The sequence below is a fragment of the Elephantulus edwardii genome, unplaced genomic scaffold (assembly GCF_000299155.1).
Source record: "Elephantulus edwardii isolate Elephantulus edwardi_28Jun2011 unplaced genomic scaffold, EleEdw1.0 scaffold00104, whole genome shotgun sequence".
In the NCBI taxonomy this organism is placed as follows: domain Eukaryota; kingdom Metazoa; phylum Chordata; class Mammalia; order Macroscelidea; family Macroscelididae; genus Elephantulus; species Elephantulus edwardii.
The window spans coordinates 2,173,524-2,185,124 of record NW_006399854.1 but is presented as its reverse complement, the minus strand read 5'-3'; the positions used below and the strand labels follow the sequence as shown (position 1 = coordinate 2,185,124).

Below are 11,601 nucleotides of genomic sequence, written 5' to 3'. Positions count from 1 at the left end.
AATACTGTATTGGTGAAAATAAATAAAACCAGTATGCTTTATTTCTACGTTTACAATCAGACCTCCTTATATGCTTCATAATTTATTACAGGCGAGAAGCAAAATGAAACACAACAGGCATGCACCATTATGCCACTGCTGATTCCAGATAACAAAGTTTTCCATAATTTAAAAAGAGAGAAAGCACACTATATACTGCTAGATACACGGAAACACTATTTTGCTCTAAGAAAGAACTGAAGTTTTGAGAGACAAGTGCTTTTTCAGAGGGCTTCTAGCAGGAAAACAAGCATGGAACAGAGTATTATGGCATTTTGTACTTTGCAAGTCTAACCATAAAGTCTGTACAGTCAAAAGATACTCAAATGTGCTGACACTCTTCTTCATGTGTGGCAGTACTAACACTTTAGTGTTTTAAATTTCTTTACATTTTTCACTAAGATCCATCTTGGATATTTGGCATTTTACATTCAGTGTCCATTGGCTCCTTCTGAGAGTATCCGTGACGGTTCTGTAAATTTTGCAGTGAACAAGTAAAAGAGGGCTGGTGTAGGTACCAAAGCCAAGAGGGGTAAGTCTTGCTGTAGTTTATCCACTCTGGAAATGGAGATGATCCCATAGGCATGAAGTAACCAGTGGCTGAAGAGAACAATAAGTCTTTTCTTTCTGACCAAAAGGTCATAGCAATTCTATAAAATTTTAGAAAAGAGAGAGAACATTACCAGACTGAAGCGGCTGTCTATTACACATCTAATTCAAAATACTACTTGTTTTCACACAGGACCACAAGCTTAGAATCATAAAATGAGCTAAAAGGGACCTTACAAAACAGTCTAGCCACACATTTCAAAGATGAGAAAACGGAGGTTCCCCCATAATCTTTTAAAGCATTCAGTAGCAGTGCTAAAACATGGGCCTATGTCTCAAGTCTTGGTCTAGACTCTATCACCATTCACTTCTCAAAAGCTCTATGTCCATAGGTAAGAAATAGGAGAAACCCAAACCCATTTTCCTTAACCCTTACCATTCCAGTATGAACCTTTGATGGCTGCTCACAACTTTTAAGACCTAAACTGGTACTCACCAAAGTAAAATGCAGAACACTGACTATCTTTGTGGACTATGTTTTATCAACTGATTCAGATGCCTCCCAGGAAGTCTTGGGGACCAAGCCCTAAGACCAGCAACTCACTCTCTCAGCTTATTTGGTCATGATTAACAAATGTACATAATTTTGCCCCTGCTGGCCCTGCTGTCCGTACTTGTTGGTCTTTATCTACACATATATTCACTTGCAGAATAATGCTATTATTACTGACACGGCATTACTGTGGTGGTAATGATGTTTATTTTTGTTGGCTACATTTCCTATGCAGCTCTCCATGTCTTCCCTTTCTTTAGTGATATTGTGCTGCTCCTTCCCTTAGTACATACTGTCAGGGCTATAAGTTTATATGGAAGCTGACTACCATATTTTTCTCCTAGGGAGCAGCCGGTAGGTTTGAATAGCTGACCTTTTAGTAAGCAGCCAAATACTTTAACCACTGTGGCACTAGGGCTCCGTGGAAAATCTAAATTATTCAGAATAGTTATGGACAGCAAATGAAAATTTAAAAATGGGTTTTTAGTCTAACAATTTTTCCATAGAAGAGGTTATATAAAAAACTAATTCATTGATCTTTAATTATAACAGAGTGATTAAGATCATTGAGAAACAAGGATAGTACAACTGGAAACGTGAATATTCACAATAAAAATATTCTTTAGTTCATCTACTACTATCCTATCTAAAACTCACTAGGAATTCTAGATTTTTTTTCTCCCCTAACTTTTCCTAATATGTAATACAAAAAAATGATACCAAAAGAAATCAATCCAAATATATTACAACTCATTTTCTGTAGACTGAGCTCTCTTTATATAATGAGCTATAAGAAAGCATGTATTAACTGCTGAGAACAATTTAATAAGACAGTTCATTCGTGCTAGATTAGCAAGCATAATCGTTATGACACTTCACATTTTCATTCCTTTAGCAGTTTAATAAAACAGTAGCCTTCTACTGAAAGACTGCAAAGTTAGAGAAAGCAGTATTATGAAAATTAGAGGGCAAATATAAACATCCATAGTGAAGAAAACATACCTAGAAGATAAAATATTGAAAGGTACTGGAATACACAATTATTGAAGGCTGTTAATATTGTCATTATAAAACATTAATTTTATATTTCCCAAAAGACTAGTGTTAATAAGTTTCATCATTTCAGTAATTCAGTGTTTGCTTTATGGGAATATTATGTGAAATAAATTTTCTCTACCATGAAAGTATTGAGTCCAACTAATTTAATAATTTTCTAAGCGATATATACAGAACGCTACACATTTCATTGAGCTCTGGGGGCTTAGTGGTAAGGAATTGTGCTGCCACGGCAAAGCTCTATGGTTTGACTCCACCAGCTGCTTCACAGGAGAAAGATGGGTAATTTCCTCCCATGCAATCAATGCCTTTGAAAACCTAAACGGTCGGCTATGGGTTGGTCGTGACTTTAGGTACATAACAACAACATCCTATTTCATAACTGAAGCTCTGGTGAGCTAATGGGTGGGTAAGGAGTTGCAGTGCCAATACAAAAGCACACAGTTCAAATCCACCAGGTGCTCTGCAGGAGAAAAATAGGCTATCTCTTCTGGTGCAATTTACAGCCTCTGAAAATCTGCTGGAGGGCCAGCAAAGAATCAGTTCTGACTCCATAGCATATAACAACAACACACTTCATAAACTTATCAGCAAAAAGCTATCGACTGACTTATCAAAGAGCCGATGTACTATTAAAGCAATCAGCTGTATCATATCGCATATACTATTTTCTTATTCAATTTTAATGAAGGAAAAATTATTTCTTACCTCTATTTCAGAAGCTGACATATAAACAGCCAGAGTAACCAGGGACAACACTAATATAATGTATGGAAAGGCATAATCTGAAAGAAAAATATTGAGCTTATGTTGACATGTTAAACAAACCTTCTGAAGAAACCATCAAAATCTTAAAATAGCATATAAATTCTCTTTAGATATGAAACCTTTCTCAGTTGTAGAGAGACTTAAGCCCTAATATCCAAAGGTCAGCAAACTTTTCTGTACAGGGGCAATCACCACCACTCACTGCCATAAAGTCCATTCTAATTTGTAACACCCTCTAGGACACCAAAGGGCTGCTACTTTGCTTAGGAGCAGCTGGTGCTTGTGAACCGGTGACCAACTTGGTTAGCAGCTCAATGCTTGCTTTCTTTTACCACAAGGGCATCCAACTCTGTAGTTGTGAGTGGAAAGCAGAATGCAAGTGACTGTGTTCCAATAAAGCTTTATGGATTCTAATTTTTTAATTTCATACAACTTTTATATGCCAAATATTATGCTTCAGCCATTTAAAAATGTCAAATCCAGCCAGCTCTGCAGATCCCTATCCTAAAGCATCTACTATATATAAAGAATTAGCTTCTCTTCAAATATCAAAGTTTGGTTATTTTCCAAACTTGGAGGACTGAAAAAAGAAACTAATTTTCTGTGTTTGGTGTTCCAGATGAGGAACTTCAGTAGAGAAAAGATATAAAAGTCACTAATTTTAATTAATTTAGAAAAATTCATATATCCATAAGTCTCTAAAGGATAAATGGATCATTGAGTGTTTGCAATGAAATTTCTACTTTAGACAAGCTGTAATAATAATACTTAAGGTAAAATTTTTTTCTACAAAAATCCTAAAATTTATGTTGTTGTTGTTGTTGTTGTGTGCCCGAGTCGAAATTGACCTAGAGCTGACACTCGAGTGGGTCTTCAGAGGCAGTAAATCACATGGGAGGAGACTGCCCATCCTTCTTCTATGAGCTCGTGGATTTGAACTGCATGCCTTTTATAATACACTCACACAAATGTACCAGTCGAGGAAAACACTTCCGAATTCTTTTCAAGGAAACATGTTACAGTGATTTCAGTTAATGAAACTACTAATCACTTTCTCTTACAATATAACCTAAAAAAAGTGAAAATGTTAATTCAGCATGGAGCAATCAGAGACCCAATTATCTAAATAAGTCAATTTTACTTTATTAAAGAATTCAGTAACTTGCTTGGCATTTAGAAGCATTCTTTACATACACAATGAGTATCACATGCAAAACCCAGATTTTGGTTTTAAATTTATACTCAGGGTCTTTTTCAACTCTTTGGATTATATGCTCTTTCTGTGTACATTATGTGTCTCAAGCCCAAAAGATTCTCTCAGTAGAAATCACTTTTGATTAGGTATCATTGCTTTCTTGATTATTACTACTCCTATCTACACCTAAGATTATTTTTATAAGGCTAAACATGTTTCAGCAAAAATATAGGCCAAGACTTACTTTCAAATGTTAACTGCAAATCCTCCAAAATTAAATTCAGGGGAAATGCTGCTTACCATCTATAATAATAATAATTATATTCCATTTACTTTACCCATCAAACTTACACAAAAGGCCTCCACCAACAGCTTGAAGCACAGTTAGAATTGGGAAGAAGTAAAGTGCAGCATAAATACTTTTAAATCGATCAGAATTCCCTAATCCACAAGCAATCTTCTTTACCAGCAGAGGTCTGAGCAGCATCATTAACACCAAGCAAAATGCATAATAGATAAACACAATGGTGTATCTGTAAAATAAAGTAAGACATTCTGAAAACAGGAAACATATTTGAAAACATTTTACGCTTGAATACTTTTTAATAGAAGAACCTAAATAAGGGCTGAAAACATGTATTACCAGTCTAGGCTCTGAATGTTCAAACTGGTATAAGGTTAGTAAATGATACTTGCATGCATACCAAGAAAAGTGCAGATTGGAAGTTTAAAAATCTATATTTAAAGTTTTGTAAATGTCTATATCCTTTGATTCAGTAATTTTTCTTGCATAACTTTATCTAAGTGAAATAAGAATATAAAAAAAATCCTTACAAACAAGTGGGGTTTTTAATAGTTTTCTTTGTATTAATGAAAAGTTAGGAGGAAAAGTAAAATATTCAACAGTAAATGTTTAAATTTTATAATACACTTATTCTGAAATACTATATAGTCATGTTATGAAATAATTGCTAGTGATAAAAGTAACCATGCCTCCCTCGTACATTATGCAGCATGTTACAAAATGCCATGTGTACAGAATAACCTTAATAGTCCTTAAAAAGTATACATACAAATAAGGATATGAAACTATTGTTATTTGCTGTTGAGTTAGAAGTGACTCAGAGATGATCCTCCAGCAGGTTTTCAGAGTCAGGAATCACATGTGAGGATATGCAGCTAGACAGAACAATGTTAGTCATGGTTTTCTTGACGGATGGAGATATACTGCCAACCTAACTTAGCAGGAAAAAGTCAGATGTAGTTCTCTCAGTCACAATCATCACCTGACTTCATTGATTAGAATATTCTTCTTCTATTCACAATATCTGAATTAAGTGGAACACACACACACCTTCCCCCCATAGTTTTACGAATAGTCACTGTGGAATAGCCTGCTTTGTTTTATTATATTGAACAATGGATTTAGAAAATGATGACAGAATTTATGGTAACTTAACTAGAGGTGCTATCAAGGGTGCAAAATGAGAGGAGAAGGAGGACCTACATGTCTGTAATTTGTTCTAATTCTAATCTCTGATTTTCTGGTCCCCTACTACAGGCTTTAATGACACGATATCATAGTTGTTATGTGTCACTGAGTTGTAACTGACTTACAGCTGATCCTCCAGCCATGGCTGCACAGGAGAAGACTGTCTGTCTTCTTCCCTCAAAGCAGCTGACATATCATACTGTCTGCCTTTAGGTTGGCAGGGCAACTCTTTACCACTAGCCAACACTGCTCCTTGTATGACAGTATAAAAATACACAGACACACACACACGTGTATTAGAAGTAAATACATGAAGGTCAACATGTATCTTACTTAAGGAAGGTAACTGGTTCACTTATTAAGTCCTCTATAGAACACCATGTTAAAATTCTGAACGTTCCCAAGACCACTTATGACCAAAGTTACAACTGTATGAAATCAATGAAGAGGAATTTATCAGGTTTTGTATGCTCTTTTATATACAAATTATAGTTGTACATGTATATTCAATGTAAATGTATTTTTGTGTGTATGAAATAATTTGCAAGGTTTAAAGGCTAGGAGAGAATAGTTTCATATTTGCATATTTCGTTTTTAAAAAAATTACCTTTTTACACATGTGTACGGTCCTTATACTTTCTTTACTATTAAAAATCTTGCTCAAAAAAAGACAAAATTCACTGAGCATATTACATAATGAAAACTTGCTCTAACTATGAAAATATAAACCTCACACTTTCTTATTACACCTTTATCAAGCAAACCACATCGAAATGAAATTATCTAGGGTAATATTATACAGTTTTATGAATTAGTTATTTTCAAAACAAAAGATCTTGATAAACATCACATTTTTTTAAAGAAAAATAAGAACCCAAGCACTCTAATGCCAACTATTATTAAATGGTTCTTTTAGGAAAGCCACTTCTCATGGTATGTGACATATGATTAATGTACTCCTCACAATCACTTTATAAGGTATCATTATTTCCATTTTATCAATATCTATATCTATAATATGCTCAAATTAACATATTAACTGACCAGCTAGGATTCAAATGCAAGTCTATTTTTGCCCCCAAAACTCTTTATTCTTTGTTATATGGCAGATACTAAATCTCTGCTACAAATCAAAAAGGATTTCCTTCCAAATGTTATTTTAAAAATTCACATAGCCTCTAAAAGAAATATGCTGCTTTATTTTAGAAGCTTACACATTTCAACATCAATGCAAAAAATTTTAATTTCTATGATAGTAAGATTTCTACTTTCTCTCATTAGATTACTCTCTGAAGAGAAGAAAATCATGTATTTCCGCTAGTACCTAGAAGCTACTTTATAATGCTTAATCTATTCAAATAAATAAAATCTTAGTAACCTTCACAGGTTTGTTTTTCTAAGCTATCTTAATTCTAGTTACTTACAGTGGGTAGACAGCTTCATGAGTACAGTGGACAGTGGTAATATAATCTGGACTTGGGTTGTAAAGCATTGTGTACCAATCAGACAGCATCAGTACTCGACATGAACGGATATGAAGAACACCAACTGGATCACTCACAAGTAAGGTGATAATAGCTGCCATGCTGCATTCAAACAACGCAGTGATATGCTGGAAAAGTGCACTGGAACTAGAAAAAAAATGCAAGAAGAACAATTACAATTCAACTTCAACACCTAAACTGGTGTTTCTGGCTCAAGATCTTGGTTCTAAGAAAATGATAAACAAACAAACAAACAAAAAACACCTTAAAGCGTAAAAAAATCTTAACAGATAAGAAAAGCCAACAGATGGTTCAAATCCACCAGATGCTCTGCTGGAGAAGGAGGGGCAACCTCCTCCTGTACCAGTCTGATCTGATTTGATGGCACACACACACAAAAATAATAAAATAAAAGAATCCAACAGGTGAAAACTACTTTTTAGGAGTGTAAAACTATTATCTAAATGAGAGCTTCTCTGTAGTATCTTGATAAATTACTAATAGAAACATCTTAGTGTATCATATTTTTGAATTCTCTTAAAAGATAAGAATACATAGAAGATTACATGCTTTAAAATATTTACTGAACATTTACCACCTAACCCAATAAGCAGAGCATTACAAATAACTTGTATCTACCTATGTGTTTCTCCCCTCCCTATATCCTTGTCTTCTCCTTTAAAGTATTCATTATACTAAATTTTATTTATGATTGTCTTTTTATGAACAGGTTTCCTAAATTTTACTATGACTGATTTTTTTACTTTTTAATTTCTAATAAGAAATTTTAATGTTTTTCTTAAGAAACTATTCATCACCCCACGACAAGCCTATTACTACATATTCTCTTAAGAAGGGAATTATGGTGGCCAAGAGGGTAATGAGTTGGGCTGTCAACCCAAAGGCAGGCAGTCCGAATTCACAAGTTATTCTGTAAGAGAAAAAAGAGTAATCTTCTCACATAATTTACAGCCTCTGAAAACCTGGCTGGAGGGTCAGTCTTGAGTCAGTTCTAATTTGATGGCATAAGACAGTAGTTTCTTACAGAGGATTTAAGGTTTTGCATTTCACATCTAAATTTTTAATTCTTCTGGAATAGGTATCTGTACATACAGTAAAATCTAATGTTAGACTTTTTCTAACTTTGGTACTCAGTTGGTCCAGCAACACTTTAGAGAATAATCACCACCTAGTCTCAACTGATTTAGCATGCCACTCCTGCCACAGAGCTTCATACATAGTGTGGTCTATTTTTAGGATATTTTGTTCCTAGGGTCCACTTATTCCTGAGACAGCTAAATAATTATACATGATAATCTGTACATTCTCCTCCTATGGAAAATTCGGCTATCATTGACTTGTCGCTCTTCCATTTAAATTTGAAAACTATGCTGTCAAGTTCCATAAAATATAAATAAATAAATAAATACACACACACACACACACACACACACACACACACACACACACACACACACACCAATTTAAAAGGGATTAAGTTTTTTAATCGTAGGCTTTCCTGGTAGTGGTGGTGGTGTTGTACACCTTCAAGTGAGAACAGACTCATAGCTGACCCTCCAGCAGGTTTTTGGAGGCTGCACAGGAGATTTGTCCATCCCTCTCCAGCAGAGCAGCTAGTAGGTTCAAACAATTGCCTCTGGGAATGCACCACAGCTTCTTGCCATTATGCCGCCTGGGTTCTCCAGTCATGATGTTGTATGTTATTGTGTGCTTTAGAGTGGACCTTAATCCACAGCGACCCTATGAACAATGGCTCTGAACCTTGTCCTATCCTGAGCCAAGCTTGGGACCTCTGATACACCTGACCCCACTGCCATAGGCAATGTCAATCCATCTCCTCCAAGGTCTTCCTCTTCTGCTCACCCTATATATTATCTTAGAGAGCTCTGGTGGCTTAATAGTAAGAAGTTATGCTGTCACTCCAAAAGCATGTGGTTAAGAAAGATGGACAATCTCTTCCCATGCCTCTGAAAACTCACTGGAGAGCCAATTATGAGTTGGTTCGGATTTAACTATATCTAACAACAATATGTATCTTATTTGGGTTTATTTCAATGCCTATATGGTTACTACTTCTCAGTAATAGAGGAAATATAACTTTTAAAAATACCTGTTTTAGAGCCAATCTCTTTACTGGTATCTAATTTATGCGTAGATATTATCTAACATTGTCAAACAAATATCTTAAAACTTAGTGGCTTGAAACAATTGTAGGTTTTATCTCACAGGGAATCTAAGGTGTGACTGGTCAGCTGGAAGTCCTTTCTGCTCCATGTAATGCTGATTTGGATGCTATTCAACAGCAATTCAAGGCTGAAACATTCAAGAGATTTCTGTCAAATGGCAGGAGGAAATGCAAGGACTTCAGCTGGGGCTGATGATGGGAGCATAGTCATCATTTTTCATAGAGCTTCTCTTTTTCTTTGGTGTTCTTTAATTTAACAGTGATGCTTCAGGTGTGAATTTCTTGTTATTTATTCTACTGGGGAAACACTTTTCTTCTTGTGTCTGTGTATTTTTTTTAAAAAACCTACAGTCAATTTTATCTTTTTACATTTGATTTCCTTAATTTTCTGAGAAACTGAGATAACTAAAAGAATACCAATGAGGCTGAAATGTACTAGAGCTGAATACCAAAGCCAACCTAACCCAAGCCCACTGTTTTCGAATTTATTTCAACTCATGGTGACCCTCCACAAGGTTTGTAAGGTTGGAAATTTCTAAGGGTGGAGACTGATTATCTTTATTCCATGAAATAGGTGTGGACTTGAAACATAACTTTCTGGTTAGCTGCCCCAACACATAAATTCACTGTGAACCAGCCCCCAGAACCCTTTTACTCAAATCCAATGGAATAAAGTTCACATCCTTATCAAAACCTTTCATATTTTGGTCTTTTTTTCCAAATGCTCTTATATGTGTAACCCACACTTTCACTATACTAGACCACTTCCATTCATATCACCAGCAAATCTTACATTTCAGATCTTCATCTCATTGATCAATTTGTTTCTTCAGTATTACATTAACTGACAAAAGACTTTTTCTAAAATGATAAACAGTTTGTAGTAGTATCATTTCCTCCAAAAAAAATTAATAGGGACCACAAATGACAAAAAGAAAAACATTTCTTTAAGATCATTTAGAGTAAAACACACACAGGGGAAGTCTCTTATTCATTTTAATTTTGGAACAATGCCCTAGTATTAGGTTTTCTTACTAGAGTGAAAAATAAACAGAATATAAAGAAAAATATCCTTACTACACTTAAAACAAGCCAAGAAACTGAACTACTTATAAGGTCTTCTAAGTGGTAATTATTCTAACAGCAGCCCACCCAGAGAGATTCACAGAAAGTGCTGACCTCTTTTTCCCTGAGTACCATTCTATGAAGAACCAGTGCAAAACAAGAGGAAGCATAGCCATAAATCCAAGATACAGCCAATCGTAAAGTTCTGGAGAACCTGTGCACGGCTGACAGTATTTCTGTGCATTTGTTCTCTGTCCTCTTGGACACACCTATAATACATAAAAACAGTACATTCAGATATTCTTTTAGAACACTAACACCCCTTAAAATCTATTTCCATTTACACATCTAAATTTATACATAAAGCTATAGAAAATGTTTTAAAAGGCACAAAAGATTTTTAGAGAAAATACTTATGATACATAAAGCTCTTAATGCATTCCTTTTACAAAGTTACTAATACTTAACTCTTAATTCACTATATTCAGTCAATGGAAAATCTACTTATGAAAATGTATAAAAATAATTTCAAATAAATAATTGTAATGCTAACTTACTTCCAAGTCACTGTGCTAAATCATTAATGAATTAAAAATTTTGTGAAATTTTAAAATGTTCTTAAAACTATTTAGTAATTGTAACTTTAAGAAAAGGATAAAGTAGTATCCTCAATATAACACAAACAGAAACTTTCTTGATGTGGTCTTTATTCCTTTATGAAGTTATGTTTTTTAAGAAAAGGATACTATATATATGAAAATTTTCAAAAGCAAACATTTTAAAAAATGAAATAAAGTAACTGTAAGACTTACCCCACATTCTCCATAGAGTTCAGTTGAGGCATTTTTAAATATTAGGGTCTTTCCACAATAAAGTCCAAGGCATGCTGGTTGAATATCGACAGCTTTTTAAAAACAAATGTCAAAGTAGTAACATCTTTTGCAATTGTAAAAAATATTGCAATAATAGGTACAGCACTAAGCAAAAAAATATCCCAACTGTTTCTATTTAAAAGCAGTAAGTACTGGGGGGAAGGGAAATGGATTCCATTTTAAATTTGTATTCTTGTTTTTATAGTCTGCTGTTAGGGACCTCTCCAAAGTACTGAGGAGCAATGGTGTCTCTCTGGAGACTAAGGTGCGTCTGATACAGGCCATGGTCTTCGCAATCACTTGTTATGCATCAGAGAGTTGG

At 34.6% G+C, this 11,601-nt stretch overlaps 1 protein-coding gene across 1 annotated transcript; it reads right to left on the bottom strand.

Moving 5' to 3' along the window:
- Positions 1-418: 418 nt before the first annotated feature.
- Positions 419-11,343, bottom strand: JKAMP (JNK1/MAPK8-associated membrane protein). The gene is made up of 6 exons (XM_006891773.1): positions 11,220-11,343; positions 10,522-10,676; positions 7,077-7,283; positions 4,512-4,693; positions 2,906-2,982; positions 419-689 (listed from the first exon to the last, which is right to left on the bottom strand). The coding sequence occupies exons 2-6, from the start codon at positions 10,581-10,583 to the stop codon at positions 471-473; spliced, it is 747 nt and encodes a 248-aa protein (XP_006891835.1). The 5' UTR covers positions 10,584-10,676; positions 11,220-11,343; the 3' UTR covers positions 419-470.
- Positions 11,344-11,601: the final 258 nt, after the last annotated feature.

What these genes read in the sequence shown, in the direction of transcription:
- JKAMP (XM_006891773.1), bottom strand. Translation starts at nt 10,583, where the DNA reads ATGGCTATGCTTCCTCTTGTTTTGCACTGGTTCTTCATAGAATGGTAC. An exon ending in TGTTGGTGGAGGCCTTTTGT is followed by an intron (nt 2,983 to 4,511) that starts GTAAGTTTGATG and finishes TTTTTCTTTCAG; the next exon opens with ATTATGCCTTTCCATACATT. An exon ending in TGTCAGCTTCTGAAATAGAG is followed by an intron (nt 690 to 2,905) that starts GTAAGAAATAAT and finishes AAAATTTTATAG; the next exon opens with AATTGCTATGACCTTTTGGT.